The sequence below is a fragment of the Anas platyrhynchos genome, chromosome 8 (genome assembly GCF_047663525.1).
Source record: "Anas platyrhynchos isolate ZD024472 breed Pekin duck chromosome 8, IASCAAS_PekinDuck_T2T, whole genome shotgun sequence".
NCBI classification, from domain to species: Eukaryota; Metazoa; Chordata; class Aves; order Anseriformes; family Anatidae; genus Anas; species Anas platyrhynchos.
In genome coordinates, this window is record NC_092594.1 from 19,904,300 (window position 1) to 19,926,483 (window position 22,184).

General features: G+C 39.5%; 1 protein-coding gene across 10 annotated transcripts in view; it reads right to left on the bottom strand.

The window, feature by feature from the left end:
• RABGAP1L (RAB GTPase activating protein 1 like) overlaps positions 1-22,184 on the bottom strand; it is a 257,106-nt gene that overhangs the window by 80,508 nt on the left and 154,414 nt on the right. For all 10 annotated transcript variants that reach the window (XM_072041793.1, XM_072041794.1, XM_038182983.2 and 7 more), the window contains 3 exons: positions 19,626-19,700; positions 15,991-16,116; positions 14,486-14,629 (listed from right to left, as the gene is read on the bottom strand). In XM_072041793.1, coding sequence (XP_071897894.1) covers positions 14,486-14,629; positions 15,991-16,116; positions 19,626-19,700 — 345 coding nt within the window. The remainder of the gene's footprint in view (positions 1-14,485; positions 14,630-15,990; positions 16,117-19,625; positions 19,701-22,184) is intronic.

The window sequence follows — 22,184 nt, forward strand, 5'->3', positions numbered from 1 at the left end:
AGTCTTATCACCAGATACCTGTGAGAAGAGTCCAATCCCCAGCTCCCCACCCCTTCCTTTCAGGCAGTTGCAGAGAGCAATGAGGTCTCCCCTGAGCCTCCTCTTCCCCAGCCCAAACACCCCCGGTTCCCTCAGCTGCCCCTCACAGGACTTGTGTTTCAGGCCCTTCACCAGCTTCATAGCCCACCTCTGGACACGCTCCAGGGCCTCAATGTCCTTCCTGTACTGAGGGGCCCAAAGCTGAACACAGCACTCGAGGTGCGGCCTCACCAGAGAAGAGTACAGGGGGACAATCACCTCCCTGGTCCCGCTGGCTGCACTATTCCTGATACAAGCCAGGATGCTGTTGGCCTTCTTGGCCACCTGGGCACACTGCTGGCTCATGCTGAGGCAAGCATCCACCAACACCCCCAGATCCTTTTCCTCCGCACAGCTTTCCAGCCACTCTGCCCCAAGCCTGCAGCGCTGCATGGGGTTGTTGTGGCCAAAGTGCAGGACCTGGCACTGAGCCATGTGGGTCTCATGTCCTTCGTGTTCAGAATGCCGTATATCCTGGATTATATTTAACATATCTTCTTGCATGTTTCTTTAATAGAAAGATAAATCTTTCTTTGTAACATCTTTCAGAGTAGATATCTAAAAATGTCTTAACAGATTTGCATGCAAGTGATACAGTCATTATATACATACAGTGCCTTGAAGGGATTTTACCATTAATTAGTCTTGGAAATGCTACTACATCAGCCATAATGAATATTGCAACACAATGAATTACTTTGCAATTTGATGCATCATCATTATGATAACAAACTGGCTTTTTCCACTAGAGGTCACAATTGCAGCAGGACTGAACCAAAAAAAACAAAACATTCAAGGGAAACTCCCTTCCACAGGGGATAACAAATATTTCAAATACAATAGTTATTTTGCTCTTTATACTTAATTTTAATAGAAAAAAAGTCTGGCTGTGAATTTCAGTCAAGACACTTAACACCAGAGCACCAGCAGCAGTGAATTAAGTTCACAGCACTCCCACTTTTATTCCAAATATCCACTTGAAGCCATCACTTCATTGCACACAGTCATGACACATTAACAACTATTATTTACTAACAGAGAGGATTCAATATGAGCATTCAATGTATAAATGAGAGTCACAACTACAAGCTATGGCAAACATTCTGCTTTCTTTCTAACTGGTTGATCAGATTTAGTTATTTTATGACTAGGTACAATGCATAACTGTTGGATTACTGAGGAATTCATGTCCTGTATATTTTCTGGCACTAGCAAGAAAAAAGAAAAAAGAAAAATAAAACAAAACAAAACCAGTCTTCATTTATTTTTTAAATATTTTTTTTCTGACTTGCCTGAAACTCAAATTGTTCATGAATTCACACTAATCACGCTTCTTCCTGTTTCTCCTCGTCATAACTCTTTGTATGGAGAACAAATGTGGCAGAGATGGGTTTCCTCCTGCCTTGAGGATCCCCAGCTCTTTTTCCTGCCTCACCATGCCCAGGGTGGCTCTCAGATTCCCTAATGTTACATTAGATGTTCAACCCACAAACACCCAAAAACAAGAAAGCCAAAAGACTTAAGACGTTTATACAGAACTGCATTGGCACCCCATTATTCCTGAGAACAGAAAGCAATTTGCACCTTTCCCTTTCCTCCACAGGAGAGGTAACTCCCACACCAAGGCAACACTGCAGAGCAGAGGCTGCAAGTGCTGCAGGCAACGGCAGCTCCATGCTGACCAGCTCGGACTTTCTGCACCTTAAGGATGAATACCCGTCAACAGCTGGGTGAATAGGAGATGACTTCTGCTCAGGTGTTTGGATATCCAGCACAATGCTTTACATTTCCAGTGCAGCACCTTACCCACCCATTTTAACAACTCATTGTGTAATCACTGATCCGCATACTTGAATGACTTTTTCCTAGCGCATGGAAGACTGTTCTGATATAGCCAAATTTAATGATTATGATTATGAAAAAGGAGGCTAGCTCAACTCTTTTTTTTTTTTTTCCCCACAATCTCTTATTTAAAAGCCTACTTTATTTACAACACACTGATTTATAAGATTCAGCTTAAACTCCTCCATCTATTTTAGAAGCAGAAGTACCAAAAATACCAATGTGTACCAGACATATAAATCATTGCTAGCAATATCCCTCCAGCAATTTTATAATGGAAAAATGAAAGTACATACAAATCATCCACAACTGGGAAGAGGAGTGAGCCCATATTAAATAAGCTTTAGGTAATTACTCTTTAAAACCAAAGTTCCTATGTTTAACACATTTTGAAGCAAATGCTTTAATGTCATGAAGATCTCATCTTAATATTAAAAACATCCTTGCAAACATGAAAGTTGTCAATAAGCACTCACTTGTTTAACATGCAACAGCCAAAATTAAAAATATTCAGGATTCTAAACCAGAACTGTTATTAGAGCACAGGAATGGTTGGGGGCCTATCATTGTGTCATATCATTCCTCATGCAGCCATTCTCTTGTTTTGCACCCCAAGGGGTTCACTGATGCTGCACACATGCTGGAGGGGTATACAGTGTGCAGCTTCAGACATGAAGCCCATGGGCAACAGCCCCAGGAACACAGTGTGTGGATATGCTCCTCCACAGCACTTTTAGTTAGCATTTTGCAGAAAGCCCAGCAGCTCCTACGACAGCCTGTCTAGAGGCTTATCTGTCCAGTCAAGCATCTGCACAGTATCTTCTTTCTTCCAGCAGGTGTTATTTATGAACCCTCTTAAGCTTGTGTAGAGGCCTCAAGGAGGTCCATGAAAGTGCTCATGCTCAGGACTTCTGGAGAATGAACAAACCCATGTCAAAGCAGACAACTCTGCTATTCTGCAGTCAAGGAGGTAAGAGAAATGGAAATGCTCCCTTTCCCAACCTTTGTGCTATCTTACAACCTTCTAAGGCTCCTGCTTATCATGTACCCATTTGTCTAAATTTATGTTAAAAGACTGAACTTTCCATCAGGTTCTAGCTAATTCTCATGAGCAAAACCCTGAAACCATATCTCCTGAGACTCCAAAAATGTAATGCTTCAACCGCATGATACACGTACACTGACATTAAGGCTGGCTTAAAATAAGTGGAAATTTTATTATGTTAACCTTCTTCTAGTGAGAGGTTTTCCCCGTTCCCTAACACCCTCTGCAGCTGTGACTCCCCGTAAAGACAGAAGCCCTCCTCGAGGTGCCCTCAGTTCGACTTGCTGACTTGCCGTGCGCTTTGAATCACAGAATCACAGAATCACAGAATTTCTAGGTTGGAAGAGACCTCAAGATCATCGAGTCCAACCTCTAACCTAACACTAACAGTCCCCACTAAACCATATCCCTAAGCTCTACATCTAAACGTCTTTTGAAGACTTCCAGGGATGGTGACTCCACCACCTCCCTGGGCAGCCCGTTCCAGTGCCTAACAACCCTTTCAGTAAAGAAATTCTTCCTAACATCTAACCTAAAACTCCCCTGGCGTAACTTTAGCCCATTCCCCCTCGTCCTGTCACCAGGCACATGGGAGAACAGGCCAACCCCCACCTCGCTACAGCCTCCTTTAATGTACTTATACAGAGCAATAAGGTCACCCCTGAGCCTCCTCTTCTCTAGGCTGAACAAGCCCAGCTCCTTCAGCCGCTCCTCATAGGACTTGCTCTCCAGGCCCCTCACCAGCTTCGTCGCCCTTCTCTGGACCCGCTCGAGCACCTCCATGTCCTTCTTGTAGCGAGGGGCCCAAAACTGAACACAGTACTCGAGGTGCGGCCTCACCAGAGCCGAGTACAGGGGGACGATCACCTCCCTAGCCCTGCTGGTCACACTGTTTCTGATACAAGCCAGGATGCCGTTGGCCTTCTTGGCCACCTGAGCACACTGCTGGCTCATATTCAGCCGACTGTCCACCATCACTCCCAGGTCCTTCTCTGCCTGGCAGCTCTCCAACCATTCCTCTCCCAGCCTGTAGCTCTGCTTGGGGTTATTGCGCCCCAGGTGCAGGACCCGGCACTTGGCCTTGTTGAACTTCATACAGTTGACCTCAGCCCATCGGTGCAGCCTATCCAGATCCTCCTGCAGAGCCTTCCTACCCTCGAGCAGATTGACACACGCACCTAGCTTGGTGTCATCTGCAAACTTACTGAGGGTGCACTCAGTGCCGTCATCCAGATCATTGATGAAGATGTTAAAGAGGACCGGCCCCAGCACCGAGCCCTGGGGGACGCCACTAGTGACTGGCCTCCAACTGGACTTGGCTCCATTTACCACAACTCTTTGGGCCCGGCTATCCAGCCAGTTTCTAACCCAACAAAGCGTGCGCCAGTCCAAGCCAAGAGCAGCCAGTTTCTTGAGGAGAATGCTGTGGGAGACGGTGTCAAAAGCCTTGCTGAAGTCAAGGTAGACCACATCCACAGCCTTTCCCTCATCCACCCAGCGCAAATGAGATGAAATGACTTCCACGAAGACCTCAAAGTGGATTGGGAACAAGGAATAACAAACAAAGATGACAAAGAGCCTATTAAAGTGGTCTTATTGGGTGTGATTTGCAACAAAAAGGGTGCTAGTGGCTTCCTGTAGAAGCGAGGAGGCACAGTTATCCATCTGACCTAGCAAATCTGCCAAGAGACAGGAAAAAAGGGTGTTGAGGAAGCAGCAAACTCATACAGGCCAAAGCTCACCAGCCTGGCACAAAGAAGACAGACGAGTTAGGCCAAACAATTTAATCACACAGTATCTGGACAACATTTGTCATGGGGACTTCTTTGGTGTTTATCACACATTTTAAAGCTTTACTTAGCTGACAGAAGCCTATTGGGAAGTTAGGCTACATTAAATACTAGCAACAATCCCTCTCCAGCCCAAACCATCTGACAGACCTTCCTCCGATTCCAGGGCAGCACCCCCGCATCATTTCCACAAATAAAAGGAAGTGAATCTCTTCAAAGAATGTATGAGAAATTCATTTAACATGAACGCCCTTATCTGTGGCTTTGTTCCTAGATATGAGTGACACATAGTGGGAAGTAGGGAAGATATCGATGCAACATTCCCTGAAGCTCCACGCCAAGTGAAGAAGAATGTATAAGCACTTAAGGATGGGCTGAGAAGTCTCCAGACTCACATGACATGTCATCAAGAACCAGTTAACCTGTGCTAGTTTTCTAATAACTGAATTTTCCATTTTCTTTTCCCTTTAAAAAAGAGAGAGAGATTAGCTATTCCACTGAAGTTCATTTGACATTGTTTCATTATTTGAAAGTGTTTCATAATGATGTGTTTGACTGCACACTCTTTCAAAAGAGCTGTAGAGGGTAATTGGGGTTACAAACTCTAAAGGAGAATTAAAATTCTATTTATGTTTTGGATTGCTTTCAGCAAAACATTTGTTTGGCAACTGTAATATGTTGAGAATACACAACAAATTTTAGGAATGTCACAAATATATTTACTTTGCTGACACCACAAATACATGCTCTGAAGCTCAAATTTCTCTTTGTAAGTAATGCAGACTTGGAGCACACTCTGCAGGGATCTGCACGTTAATTTGGATCTTTTACTTAGATGCATAGGCTCATGCGTTTATGCAAGTTCAGCAACAGGACAACTAAAGGAAAGAAAGGCCAACTCACTCAAATAAAGCACCAGATAAAAGGTATAGTTCTTGCTACAAAGACTGTCTGCACTTGTACACAGCTCATCCACATGCATTTGTGTTCAGTCATGGTTATTGCTTTAGCTACTAACATACCCTTTGAATTATTAGCTCTTGCTAACCTAGCAGATCATGGACACACACAAAAAGAATTGCTAAGTTCCACTGGAAAATTACTTCACAGTTCTTGCTCTAGTAGGCCAAAAGAAACTTAATTTTCAAATTCTGGTTTGATTTCATAGAACTAAAAGCTACAAAAATTTGATCTTATTATTGTGTAAAATATAAAGGTTTGTATAAGCAACGGACAGCCTTCTTACTAAACAGTTATCTTGGAGAAAAGAAATATTGCAAAAAGATCTTACTGCTAAAGTATGAGGTACAGCTGACTTTGCAAACTGGTTTTCCTGCAGTGCACCCATATATATTGCTCCAACAAAAACTCACAGCAGGAAATGTTATAAACATGTAAAAGAAGCAAAGAAAATGCACATATCTCCATCCTGATGCTACAATGCGGTGGGTAATACACAAACCCAATTAAAACCAGTTGACTGAATTATTAGATAAGCAGGTACCATGGAGATAATTAAAAATGGTACCATGGGATTCAGTATTCATTGTGCTATTTTTCTGTATTTTACAGCATGAAAAGGCATGTGAGTAATAGTACCAGGAAACCATGAAAATAAGATTTTGCATTAAATTTTCTTTGGTTGCTTGCTTCTAACAGAAATGAATGTGATTTAAGAGTGCTAGTAAATATTTAGATGCTTTGGATGACTTTTACATAATTTGCTTCTAAGATGTTGCTAAGGTGGATGAAGGTCAAGAGTGCTATGAGATTAGCTGTTTTTCTGTCCAGCTTCTGCGACTGTTTTCAAAGAACGAACATTACAGCCATGGGATTTTAAGTCATTTCTACATATCAAATTGCTCCCTGACATCTGGTGTTTCTGCAGTGGCATGCTCCTAATTCACTGGCAGCTGGTTATGGGCTGGCAGCATGCCTTCTCCATTTGCTTGACCAAGCCATCTACTAACATCAGGTCCTGGCTCTTCTGGTTTTCAGAGGTTTAAATCTGATGGCCTTTCGACATTCCTTTCCCTCTTTCTTAACCTGATTAATACAGGGACAGAGAAAGGAGCCTGAATCCACATCAGGGGATGGAAAAAGAGACCTCAGATCTCTGTAGACAGACAGGTCCTCCAACTCTCACAGGGAAAGGGGATGACCATTAGACACATTAAGAGGAGCAGAAATCTTCCAGACCCTGAGTTTCTTCAGAAGAGACAAGATGAGGGGCTCAGAACACCTGTTGAGAGAGACGTGTCTCCTTCCCCTCTGCATGTTCCCCCAGTCACACAACACAAGGAAAATGCATGCCCCCACACCATCTGATCTCTTTCCCAACACTTGTTATTCATGATGTCCCTTTCCCAGTGACAACACAGCCCTGGCCCTTGCCTTTGCCTTCACTGCCCCTCTCCAACATGCACCTGAAAGCAAAGTTTACTTTCTGATTTTACGTATTTTATCAAAAAATACGGCACAACCTCAAGTTCCAAGTACAAAGTAACAGAATGTGTTTTGGCAGAGGCAGGCTGCACCACCCTGTCTTTTAAAAACAGTCCCCAAATTAGCTTAGCTTCCTGGATTTGTTCACAGAATATCACTCTCCTATTTGTGATCCTTTTCCTTCAGTTATTTCTGAAGTGTTTTTCAGTACTGCCAAAGCTGCCTAGACTATGCTGCTACTTAAATACAGCAGATGGCACTGGTGTTAAGCAAGCATTATGGAAATTAACTGTATTCCTAGAAAAATCAACCAAGTGAACATCAACTAGTAAGTGGCTAAAGTCTTTCAGTAGCGATGGAGAAAATAATTCAGAGACATATTGTGATACAACATGAGCTGTCTCACCCCAGTAAGGCACAACTAGGTCATTCGCTTGGATCCCTCATCTTCGGCAACTTTTCACCTGCATCTCAGAACAGAAGCAGCCCCAATGTTTTGGGATCACAACATTTATCAACATCACCAAAAAGGTACCTTCTGTTCACATAAGTTATCTTGAATTGCAGATTGCTGTGAGGCAGTTTTTTCTTTGCTCATGCTGAGCATTTATCACCAGCCTTGTTATTTTGGGGATAAACAAGCTGCAGCTATGAATGGAAGACACATAAATTATGGATGCTCACAGGAACAGCTGGACAACACAGTGTAAAGGGTTGTGTTAAATCTTATGTCTCTCCAAGAACCTCTTGAATGTGCTCTATTAAAATACTCTTCTCCTCAATCCACACTTGAATTCTTATAAAATCTGTATAGCTTTAAAAGTTAATAGAGCATCCTGTGTATCCCTGTGGCAATATAGAACATTTTGTTATATACCTCTAATATTTCTGCTTTTGATTGAAATTTTATATCCCAACACCCAATGCTTCTTATGGCCTTCAGTTAGAAAATAAATTTAAAATCTTAATTATAATAATCTGAACATTTCAAACACACACGTACAACTTCAAAAAGTTGCTCATCCATAAAGCACCCAATCAAATACTACATCCTTTTTTCATTCTTTTTAGTTTATCTTCTAGTACTGAAAAATAACATGGCAGTAGTCATCAGACAAATTAAGCTAAACTTTCTTTTAGCATGGATTTACATAATTCACCTAAATACATAAAAGCAAAGCATCCAGGGCCAGAAAACCTGAGCTAACCCTACTGCACACCCTAGGTTTTTGCAATGAAGATGATGATAACAGCTGATATGTCAGCAGATGCTTCTTGATGCAGAAAAGTCATTTCTATTCCACAGATAATCAACTTAAAATTCCTTACCTTTTTCTAGGTTATGGATCACCTTAATTTTCTAGCTTTCTTTTGCCTCACAACATTTAAAGTAGGATCTGTTTTAGGAGATAAGAGACTCTCCACATGCTGTATGTATAGGTACATGTCATACTTTGATTTAAGAACACTGCACAAATGTAGCTATGCTTTTGTAACATTATTCTGGGACACACTCAAGCCCCAAAGGTAGCACACCAGTGTTACCCAAGTGGACACACATGTTCAAATCCGAGTCTCTTCCATCTGCAGCCTGAGACACAGCCCACTCTCCTTCATCTTAAGCCACTTAAAACCCAACTGTAACAGCCTCAGAAAGAAATCCTTTCCAGTCTCTTTGCAAGAAGGAACAGTGGCTGATAAAGACTTCCAAAAGGAGACTTGGCTCCCCAGCAGCCATAACGCAAGGAGCACCGGGCAGGAGGAAGGACGCAGTCTGCATGCCAGTCACATTGCCTGCATTCATAAGAAGGAAAACAAACAACCCCGCCAGCCTTTTCCAGCTCACACATATGACATTGGCTTTACTTTTGTAAATAGCATGGGAATAATGAGGGAAGTTTCAGCACAGATCTATATCTACTCATTACTTCAGTCTTGTTTTTAATGTGTTTTTACTGAAATAGATTTGATTTTTAGCAAGCCCTGTCAGCTGTGTTGTAAGGTTTATTAAAACTGTCACAGCTTGAAGGGTTAACAAATGCAAACAATGTCACAACAATCGTTAATTCCAAAAATTTTCCAAATCTTTCCCTGTGGCTCTACAGAAGATAAAAATCCAGGCACAATATTTTACTTAATTCACACTTCATCTGCATGTCGATTTACAGAGGAAGTGGGCTTGTTCCTGACTTGGTTCCTGAGGAAGTTTAATAAATTAAAACATTAATCTGCTCTTTCTCAACTCTGCTGAAGGGATCACAGAAGTATCTGGCAGTGACAGACACAAACCAGCAGCCCATTGGGGTACCCACTCTGCAGTTAGGACGAACGCTCAGCGATGGCTGGTCTTAGCATCTGAGCGACTTCACACAGCTCAGGGGGTCCTGGGACACCCCTTCTTCAGTATGGCACATGTAAGACAGAAACCACAGCCTCAGCACTGATAGCTATACGTTGTCTAAGGTTTTCATTATTTCATTACAAAGCAGTGCTCCCAGGCACCACGCCTATATAACACAGGGCCATGGTTTCACCATCGATAGGTGTTCATTTACCAGCAAGAAGGCACACTTTAATTTCTATTTAAAATAAAATATAATGATGATGATAATAATAATAATAATTATTATTATTATTATTATTAATTATTATTATTATTATTAATAATAATAATAAAAGCCCACACCCATTAGCCTTCACCATCACAGGTAGTTTCTCAAAACTGATTATAAAAGCCACTTTATACAAAATTCAAAATGTGATACTTGATAAACAAAAGCCAACATCTTCCCCCGCGCTGCTATGTAGTCCTGGGAAATGCAGTTTCACTTCTCTGATACTAGCTGTATAGAAAACATTGAATTATTTAATATTCAAAAGTGACAGATAACCAGTTGCTTCCTCTCCTATTTAGTTCTGATCATAAAATCGTAGCTCAGTAGTCAAACTATTAATTCTTGTAAGAAGACTATATAATTACTGACACTATAATATATAAATTTCTGTACCAGCCCCAAAAAGGCAGCATGCAGGATTTTTTTTATACTCCTTGAAAGGAAAGATGTGCAATCTTGTGTATTTTGTATCTTCAGGAACTGCACACAAAAACAGCCAGACAAAGGCAGGTTAGTAATAAAGCTTCAAAGTTCCAGGTTAATAACCACGTAATAACCAAATAAAACCTTGAGCTTGTGTGTGTATGTGTGTGTGTCCACCCATCCCCCAACTGATTTGAGTATTTTCTTCTCATGAAATTTTAAAAAATGCTTTTAAGTTGTCTGTCAACCATTTTTTTCCTTTCTGTTTTCTCCTTTTCTCCTTTTTTCCCCCTTTTCTTAATGTCACTTATTTAGTACTTCTAAAAGACATATTTTAATTCTGAATTGTAAATTTTAAAATGCAAAAGGAAGTTGAATGTTAAAAGTTAAACAAATAATTTAAAATTTGCAGTAAAAGAAGGCAGCAAAACAAAGCAGACTCAAAAGGTGTTCAATACCATAATATCACATTGATGGATAAGACCAACAAGTCCACATAGCACTTGGATTTTTATCATAAAGTTACCCTTTAATGCAAATAGAAATAGCAAAAGGAGGCTAATGAAGTGTTGAAACAGGCAGCTAAAAGGAGCCTTGTAAAAAGATCTTCAGCTGATGTTGACATGTTCAAATTTATCTGCGTAGCCAAGCTCAAAAGCAAGCACTTTGCTGTAGTCATCTAAAAGCTTTCAACTGGATCTACAGGTTGTTTTTTTATTATTATTATTTTTTATTTTATTACAGTCAAACGTGAAGTATTGAGCCTTATAATATGTACCATGGCACTATGGATTACCAGCCTGCAAGCCTGAAATTTTCTTCAAGTTGCTGTCCAAGGAAAGACAAATCACTTCAATACATTTCCTTCTTGGATAACCCTAGGTGACAGACTCTGTCCTACAGTTATCAAGGCAGAATTCTAAGGCCACTGGAAATTTGGGGGTTGAATGACATCTTCAACAGCCTGCATATGGCTTAAAAAAAAAAGGTCAGAGGAAGACAACAGGATGAAAGAATCATGTACAGGTCACAGCAAGTCCAAAACTCATACGAGTTTGGGCTATTTATTTATTTATTTATCTATCAAGTCATATTTAAGTTGAGAATGATGAAAAGACCTTCAACGTAATGGCACGCATTTTGATGTGATTTTAAAAGTTTCTCGATTATTCTCATATCCCAATGTATCAAATAGTTCATGGGCTGCCACATCCCTGGATTTGGTCTTGCTCAGGAGGGCCACGTCCCAGCTGGGCTGCTGCCATCCCACAACACAAGCAAGGGAAGCAGATGTGCCCACCTCCCCAGTCCTCTCTGGACTGAGAGTTAAAAGGTATCTGTAATGGTCAACGTCACTCTTCCAGCCAGAGTCAAAAACTAAAAAGACAAATCTCATCCAAGAATTCCTGGATGACCCAAACTGTCCATCCATAACTCAAGTAATTTTGTGAGCACCAGAGAACCTCCCTTGGGATGTCCAGTTTGCAGCACCCAGGCAGCAATGGTTTAAGTCTTTTTCTTCCTCCAATATTTTTCTTTCATAGGAGTCGCATGTGATGTAAACAGTTTGTCAGTGACTGACAGAACAGAGATATGGAGAAAGCACAGCCAGGAAGGAAACTGAAGCTACTTAAAATTCATCTGTACTTATGAAAAATTAATGAGAAGGCTGGAAGCTTATTAAAAAAAAAAAAAAAAAAAAAAAAAAAAGCTTCAAAGATTTTTATTTTTTATTTCCAGAAGAATATGCTCTGGTGTTAGCAGCTGCAACTGTTTTTTTCTCCTTCCAGTTGCTGGAATTACAGGCATGCTGTTTGTTCAGAGATAAAGTAAAGAGCAATTTAATGCAGACCAAAATTATTTTTTGACTGCTCCTTCGCTCCTTCTGGAGGCTGACTGGACAGACAGCTTCACAATATGATTTCAGTCCCTCATTAAGGAATGATTTCTTGCCTAGTCTGTCTAGTCACAGAATCACACAGAATCAAAGAATTGTAGGGGTTGGAAGGGACCTCAAGAGATCATCGGGTCCAACCCCCCTGCCAAAGCAGGCTCCCTAGAGCAAGTTGCCCAGATAAGCATCCAGACAGGCCTTGAATATCTCCAGAGAAGGAGACTCCACAACCTCCCTGGGCAGCCTGTTCCAATGCTCCGTCACCCTCACCATGAAGAAGTTCTTTTGCATGTTGGCACAGAATTTTCCTGTGCTCTATCTTGTGACCATTACCCCTTATCCTGTCCCCACAAACCATTAAAAAGAGGTTGGCCAAATCCCACTGTCTCCCACGCCTCAGGTATTTATAAACATTGATGAGATCCTCTCTCAGTCTTCTTTTCTCCAGGCTGAACAGACCCAAGTCCTTTGATATCATTTTCCTTCTACGATGAGGGCCAACTAGATCTTCATTTTAATGTAATTTTAGTCTATGCTTCTTTCACAGATTCTCAGAACTAATTGCCTGCTACTCCAGACTGGTTGACTCATGAACATTAGGAGCAGTTTGATAGTCTACGCTGTTGCCTCAGTATGCTGTTTACGCATTGCCCCACTGTTTCTCAAGATGTCTGCATGCATCTTCCCATTTGAAATCAATTTTCTTACCAGTTCTGATTTATTTTTAACTGTTGTAAAAGACGTTTCTCTAGCTTTATGTGGTTACCCTTCACAGATGCTAACAAGTTTCTCTTTCCCTAGCAGACTCTACTGTTGACTCTATCACTTTCTTCTTGTATTCCTTCACCTTCCTTCCCAGAGAAATTCCTTCAGACCTTTTGAGATGAACACTGCCAGACGTGAGATATTTAATGGGGAAGATTTTTTTTTTTCATTGTAAACTTTAAATCTATATTAACAATGACTGAAATATTTCTTCAGCGTATTTTGTCATCAAACTTACTATATTAAGTGCAAGAGCTTAAGACAGGATGTAACTATACTGCTAGCAGAATAATTGCCACCAGGAAATGGTGTTCTGTACTTCTTGACAAACGATTTCTTAAAACAGTTATTTCTGAGATCAACTGTACACCAATATCAGAATGAAGAAATAAACTTAACTAACAAAGAATGATCAAATCCACACCAGAAGTCCATTCTGAAAATGAGCTCGCTAACAATTCAAAAGTGGTCAGAGTATTATGTTCATCTATTGCATAACCATCTCTGCAAAAAGGAGGGCAAAGATGAAACAAGACTAACAACTTCTGCTCTCTTTCTATTTGCTTACTTAAATAATCAAGGCATAGTGAAAAATCAGAGCTCAGATAAGTCAAAAGTAAAACATATGGAAACATGGAATTGATTTCTGGAAGTATTAGCTCACCTCTTTTTGATAACTGAGCACCAATATGCAGAAGTAATACTCTTAAGGAAAAAATATTGAGTTATGAGTAGTGGACGATATTTGTTTTGCAATTAATATTACCAACATGTGTGCAGCAAGACTGAAAATTCACAAGTAGAATACTTCACAGCAAGAAATGAACAGAAGAAACTAGAGCCAGCAGTGTTTCATACTCATGAAGCCCTTTGCATCTGAAAATATCAATTATATATACATATTTTTCAAAATACACAAGTAGAATATGACCATCTCTATGCCCTGACTTCTCAGTGACAAAAAGAAGTACTAACATCTCACCAAAATTAACATTCCTTTTTTTTTTTTTTTTTCCCATTCCATTCTATTTTTTTAAACAAAGTGCACATGTCTACAATGCAGAAATGTACCATTCTGTACTTGCAGTAATGTATTCCTTAGTTGGAATATTAGAAATAAAATAGGAAGGAAAGAGCTTCATTCAATTGAGATGCTTACCAGTTCTCATTATTTGTTTAATACCAGGCCATCAAAGCAGCATGCAATATCCTTACAGTCTTTAGGCATTCTGAATCAGAAAATCTGGAGAGTTTTCCTACTAAAAGCCTACTAGGTATCTTCAAAAGATTAGAATTCCTAACTTTGAATAAATTATTTAACAAATTAAATTAGAACAGATGTGTACATTAGATATTCTTAATTAGATCCCTTCACAAAGAATGAAGCGATCCACCATTCTAATTTGAAAACCAAACCAGCATTTCACTGAACATCTTTCTTGATATAACCATGGTTTCTAAAGAATTTAGTATACACATTTTGAAATTAAATTGTAAATGACTCCAATGAAATGAAACAAAGAAAGATGAAAGTTCTTAACACACTTGGGGGATGGAGAAAGGGATTCCTGATTCAAGGTATTTTTACCTCACAAAGTAGTAAGTCAATGATGTGGAAGACCATGCAGAGTGGAAACTTGGCAGTGAAAAGAGTGAGGAACCACTGGGATGCATACATATGAGCTTCCAAATTGAGGTCTGAGAAATGGCTATACAAGTCAGGTAACTGCTCCTAGAGTAAAGGAAAAAATAAATGTTTCAGTATTACTCATTACTTCAGGTTCATCATCTGCATTGCCAGCAAGTACCAGGTTGCTAAAGACTGAAAAACATAACAAAGTGAAATCCTGGCTTCTTTAGAGCAATGGTAATGTTTCTTTATAACTTTCAGTGGCCATGGTTACAATTTGTAGGAAAATATTCACTCATGGTGTCAAACAACATACTGTTAGGTAATACTGAGAAATTACAAAATCTTCAACAGGAGAAAGGCAGAGCAGATGTGAAATCTATGTCATGCATGGTATATGTTTTTAAAAGTTACTTCTTAACTGGGTCTTCTTGCAAATTATTCGGCTAAACAAGTAATAGACCACCTTGCAGAGCATGAAAACAGCACAGCACACTAATGTTCATGACTTCATCACACAATGTCTCTAACTAGGAACATATATAACCAACACAAAATAATCACCGATAATTATACTCTACCCTGATGATATACTCATTTTCTGTCAATGGAGTAAAAAGCTTTATGTCCATAACAAAAATATTGAAAAGACCATATACCAGTGTTAAGAATCGAATTAATTAGTATTAAATTCTACTTGATCAAGTAGGAAATATGCACAGTTTGAAATCTGAAAAAAGATCATTCAATTAACTGTGGTCTGCGAACGTTTTTGTTTGTTTTTAACAAATCTCAGAGGTATGGATGTTCATTTATGGTAAATGACTCTAGCAGCTAGTTTTCACTATAATAACAGAAATCCAGGTCAAGGCTTAATGGACTGTTAGTAAGTGCTTATTAGTCAGAACACCAATGTGTAAAACCTGCAACCTTTTATTTAAATTGCTTTGAATATGATATAATTACATCTGAAAAAGAGCGATGTACTGAAATTACAGCAAAATCTGTAAAATAACCTACACTTGATCTGTATTTCATAAGCATCAGGATGTCCTGATTTGCCTGACCTCTTAACCATCAACACAATTCATAGGAAGTAGGACACTGATGATGGGAGTCCAAAAGATACGCTGGCCTCAACAGAACAGAAAAATTCTCTCTAAGTAGCATAACAAAACAGGGAGGAGAGACAGTAAGCAAACAGAGAGTGAAAAAAGCACAGATACATACTCTGCTTCGATACAAAGATTAGCAGCAAGATTGGTATATGAAAGAAAACAAGAAATTATAAATAAATCTGACTCACAATGTTTGGATCCAGATATTAAACTACCCTGCTTTGGTTCTATACTACCTTAAAGGAGAGGGGTTTTATCATACAGTAGGTTATGAAAGCAAAACATTAGTCTCCTCACCAATATTTCCATTTACAAAAGTAGAATAATTTGTTACTCTGGCCCCACCTGCATTAACTTCTCCAGCTGGAAAAATTTGCAATGGAGATCTTCAAAGTTATTTCTGTAGAGATCCCTCAAGCCATAGTCATACATTATTTTCACAAATACACAGAATGCCTGCTCCTCTGGCATCTGGAAAAATACACAAACATAATTTAGAAAACTGAGCTGAGGAAGGAAATTCTTTATACAGATAGAAACACACACACACACACACGTATGCTTAAATACCTCAGGAACAACGAATTCAAAAACTGGGATATATTAAAACTTTCAGCAAAGCACCCCGAATTTAGACTATTAGACTATTCTCCTTGCTGGTCACCTTGATTTGGCTCTTTAAGACTTTCTCTGAAGAAGAAACAGTGGGATCAGATCACAGGCTTATGTAATCCCTACAACTGCATAACTGTCATCGGTATTCTTTCTGCCAATAGGTACGAGATCAACCAGCACACAACTCTCTGCTACAGAATATGAGTTAAAAATAAATAAATAAATAAATAAATAAATAAATGGGAAGAAAAAGAAAAACAACATCCCAAGACACTGATTTCTATTGAGAGAAACTTGATGAAGTGAAAAAAGCAGGACAGCTAAGATAAAGAACCCTTAGTGAGAATAACGCTTGTTTACTTTCATCCAAACCCCAGGACATGAAAATCTCTGAAGTCAGGTTTCAAATGATGAATAAGGAAATAACAAGTTTTGCCAACGGAACCTCCTTGGGAGCATGGAGGGACCGCTTCCCCCTTATTAACATTGTGATTTTTTTCAGAAGCCGTATCTCCATAAGCTCTCTATTCCATTTTGACCAAAATTTCTCATCCAACAGAATTTCAGAAGGTGGTACTGATGGAAAAGCTATGTGGACCACTCTGATTTATTGGCTTGAGCTTATAAAGTGCTGAATTTGTGGGAAGCCCTGTGTCATCAAACCTCCAGTGCTGCCATTTCCCTCTTCCCCCATGCCTTCAGGTAACACAGGAAGGAGACATGCACAAGCAGAGTCCCTGCAGGCCACAGATCAGGTCTTTGAAAAAAACACAGTGCTTTTGCAGGCACCAGACTGTTACAAATGAAAACAATTACTGAGTATCAAGAATGGCAATTCTTGACCTTTTAGTACACTCCCTCATTCACTCTTGTGCCAGTCCCTTATCAAATATCAGCAATAGATCAAAGCTCAGTATTTTTTCAAAGAGAATTTTAGTCTGATGATATTTACCTTCCGGGTTTTATCTTTTGTAATTCAGCCTATGATTATGCCCTGTCTCCAGGGCCATGTGTGGACATTTTCATTTTCAGACAGCATATATAAAAATAACTAGTTGGAATAAAGAACTGCCAAGTCAGCTGCTAGCTATCTTTGCAGGCTAGATTCACCTAGGACAAGCTCTTAGAAATCTCAGTGCTCTTTATCACCATTTTATCTGGTCAGAACAATCCCCACTGACAGCGGATAAAGGCTGCAGACAAAGAAAAGGGAAGAAAATGTTTTATCCTGACCAAAAAGCTCGAATCTGCTCTAGAATAAAATGAAAGCACATACATTTTTTGTAAGGTAACAATTATTTCTAATAAAATGACAGATGCTCATGCACAAGCACACCTACCTTGCATGCTCAGACACACGTGCATTGACAGTCATTCCTCCCCCAGCACAGGGAGAGGGAACAGAGGTGAGTACTGGGCCAAAGGACATAAAGACAGAGGCCATGGAGTCCTCACTCTGTGGACGTAGGTTCTCCAATATTACCAACCCCAAGAATTCAAAATCATAAAATGAAGTTTATCTTTTTTTAAAATTATTATTATTTTTAAGAAAATGCCTATTTTGGGCATTTCTGATTTTAAACATTCAGATATCTGCCCCTTATTATTTTTACTTGGAATCACAAAAGCCAGATATTTACCTGTTTTTTTTTTTAATGAATTTTTATTTTTTCACGTAGTAATGATTCCAAGAGCTAGACAGTGAGAAAAAAAAAAATCAAATATTATGAGACTAACAATAAAACTATCAGAGTTGGCAACACTGGTCTCCCATGACTGGAAATTACTTGCTCATCTTTGATGGGGATTTCACCAAAGCAGGAAAATCACAAAAAGCCAGGATGGAAGTTCAGGTTACCCAACCATCCCTGAAAGATATCTACACTGAAGAGAAATGATAGCCTGTCCCAGAAAAAAAGGGGGAAAGGAAAGGGAATAGAATCCATGCAAAGACTGGAGAGTTAGAGAGGATCTCACAAGCTTTCACAGATACAGATTGGTTGGAAAATTTGAGAAAAATACAAGTTCAAGGACATCCTGGGAAGCTCCCAACTTACATGAGTGACACTGCTTCCCTTCCCCCCTTTCTCTGATTATTTCAGTTTAATATCCTATTATGAAAGCAAACATTACAAAGGGCAAATTAAAATGAGTGCAATTGCCATTTAGTATTCCCCACATAACAGGGCAATTTCTTCTAACTGCAGAAACACTAGAAACAAAGGTGAGTCTCTATCATGATGACAGCACACTACCAAGAGAAAGGAGCTAAGTATTAGTTGAATATTAAGAATGTGACACCTACTCATTTCTAAAACCCTCCCGTATTGCAATTGGCTTATTCTTCCAGTGGAAATTAAACAACTTCTTTTGGTAAAAACTTACTCGCAAAATAACTGAGAGATGAGGTGATTTGCAGCATATGTGGGACTGCAATAACCTGACTAATTTCAGGTTTACTCTTGAGAAATCTAAAGCTTCTCTATAACACTTCCACTGTGTGTCATGCTCCATAAATATTCGAGGAGTCTTAGATCTCACTAGGAATTACAAATTATAGTTGAATTGATCAGAATTTGATTTCTTGATGCCTTAGGGAGAGTATATGTAACATATATGCCACCAACGTCCTATCCAAAACCACAATCTAAAGCATATTTCAACCATGATTAATAATTTATTAATTAAAGCTTGATAGAAAAAGGTAATGGCCTGAATTAGAGTTGCTGTTGATGTCTGGGGAGTTTTATTCAGAAATTCTTTACAATATCCACCAATATCCATACTATTTGAATCTGCTTCTTTTCCACTGAAACATGATCAAAGTTAAATAAACAGTTTTTATATTTGGCTTTATCTCCCTATCACTATACACATACATGTACATACGCATATACAGGAGGTGACAGATCCAAGTTTGTACAGTTCTTGGTTACAGGCTAAAATACTAATGTTCAAATTCAGCTCTCATTCAAAAGATATTACAAAATGTCCTTAGGACAAAAAGTCTCACTGAAAATTAATGAGACTGCTTGCTCCTGTTGGCTACTCTGAGAATATCTCCCTTAAACCCAAAGGAAGTTTACCTACATAAGAATTAAATTCAAAGAAAAGATGTAACTCATCGGTGTCTGTTTTTGACACAGAAATGCTTGATAATTTATCGGATTTCTCCTAGATAAATGAAATCTACATCCATAAAGATAGAAGCCATTATTCACTATTTGCCAAAAAGCAACAACAGGAAAGTGAACAGAGACAAATAAACAAGAGTAAATATCTGTCAAACACTATGTTCCAGTACTACTGATTTTAAAGCTGCTTTGGCTTCAAATATCAAAGCTTTCATTTTGCAATTAACTCACATGGAGGAGTAGCACAGCTGCAAGGAAGGACTGTCCCTGGCAATATCCAATGTCTTCATCGTAGACAGAGTATGCCTAGAAAAAATAAAAGTCAACATATACTCAGAATGCATTTACTCATTTGCTATTGATTGTATTACATTTTGATATTCAGAATATGTACAACCATGCAGGCTAAAATAATAAATGGAGTGAGATTGTAACCCACCTTGCATAGGTTTTCAGTGCACTTAGGAAAACCTGGGTAGTTCACCCGAGTCTTCCATGAACATTGTTTGCCTATTTTTATTTTTAAAACAGCATTAAAAGAGTTGGATGCAATTTCCCTTCACCTAAACTGGAGATAATTTCACTGAGGAATGGGAATTTCATTTCAGTAATGAAATAATGGGAATATAAAAAATGTAAGCTATGAACCAGGTGCCTTTGTGTGATGGGGAGCGTGTTTCTTTATTTCGTTTTGGAAAAACAAACCTTTACATCATGAAAGTACAGGATCTGAGGCTGTTAGTTTGAAAATCACTGAGCACTACCCTACACTGAAAGTTTCATCAGAAACAGCTTTTCCATTTCCTTGCTATGCTGAAAAATGAAGACTCCTTCTCCTACAGTATGATGGCTGCACTACTTTTTTCTTCCTATTAAAAATAACTGACCTTCCCTTCCTCTTTGCTTTTCAGAGACAAGATGATGAATACTGTTTTGAAAGAGATGTTAGAGGATGTTAAAAATCTGAGGAGACTTGAGAAAGTAAGCAGGCGCAGGACTGACAGCAGAAAGACAGCCATCCTGAGAGAAAAGCAAGGCAAAGAACAACAGCAGCACCAGGCCAGAGCTCCAGGAACAAGCCATGTGAACCAAGAAACGTGCTTTGCCCCCAGACTACCTCCAGCACCGCTTACATCCAAGCGTGTTTCAAACTGGAACACTGTGCTTACCTGCCAGTTTTAAGTTTGCAATGGAATCAGATTGCAAATTCAAGTGGAAGCAGGATGAACAACGAGAGTAGTGCTGGGAGAACCAAAACCACAGTGCTCTGCCCCACTGGATTTTAGAAGTGCCTCAAAAGTTAAGAATTTTTTCACAGAAAGACATTTGGCTCCTTTTAATCCAAGTGCATTAATATAATTGCCAATAATTTCTGCCAGAACATCGAAATGGAGGCCAAAATGTATGTCAAGTCTTTAAACCGCCTTTCTTTTTCACTCTGACTGGCAGGAACAAAGAAAGAAATATTTCTAAGAAATTATGCGCTGACTCCAGTAGAGAAGATTTCCATCAAGAATATTCACTGAGTATTCCGCTAAAGGTCACTGTTTGCAAACAACTCAGCCATACATCTCCTACTACATTTGCAGCACTGTGAAAAGCCAAAGCATGCCTTACCATCACTGGGCATTTGTCTGTGCTGCTGCGGGTCCCCAGCAGTTGGAACTGGGGTGACCTGGATTCCAACCCACTGCTCATTCTCATTTGTCAAGTAAATACAAGAAGACTAATCACACAAATTATTGCCAAAAAAATAAATAAATTAAGGAACCATTATAAGTTGCTTATTGGTTTCACCTATTCTAGCCATAAAAGCAAAATACACAAAATAACTCCAGAAGGATACAATAGCAGACACAGAACTTGGAATTAGAAATAAGCGTGCTGTCCTTGAAAAAGTGAATTTTAAATTACTCTTTAGCTTCTAAACATGAAATTAACAGAAATTACTTTCAACACTTAAATTAATATTGCATAGGGCTTATTTGTGGTGTAAATGCCTGAAGTAACTAGGAAAATAAAATTAACATTCACACTTTTAAGGAAAAGGTACAGCATTGAAGAGGCTTTCAGGGTAGGGCATAACTGCATTATCTGAGCGTTCCCTAGGCTCCCAACCTTAGATGCTATCGCGCTGGGGAAACTTGGTGTGCTAGCTCTAAGGAACACCACGGAGCGTAGAGTGGAGTGGAGACACCACGGCTAGGCTCTGTAATCAGGTGGGGCCTCGATTGTTCTTGTGCACAAAGCTGCACTTTTTGCCACCCTAAGCCAAAGACCTGTCATGTTTTGACAAATGCTGTACCCTAGTGTACTTTTTGCTCATTATAATATCATTATAATACCAAAACACACCTCCATCCCAAAAGCTACCCGCCTCCAAGGTGCGACCACCCCTCACTGAGCATGCGCTCTGAATTTCTCGGAGCCTATTACTTTAAACGGAGACGGGAGAACTTTACACCAATCATAACTAAGATATGCTTGACTAGAGCCACTCAAGCTCCACCTAAAAGATAGAAAATAATATAAATTGGCCCAAGAGAGAGGGGAAGGCAGGGAAGATACCATCGTCAGGGGAGATACCATCCCAAGGACATACAACATCCTTAGGACCTCCTGACTCCTGGGATCAGTCGACGGGCTGAGCCTCTCTTCCCCCCCCATTGGGACGCCTTTGGGTGAGATCTGAATATTTGCTTATAAATCTCTATAGAGTCTTTGATCCTTTTAACGCGTTTATTTCTAGGCTGCGCACCTAGAACACCTAGAACACCTAGAACACCTAGA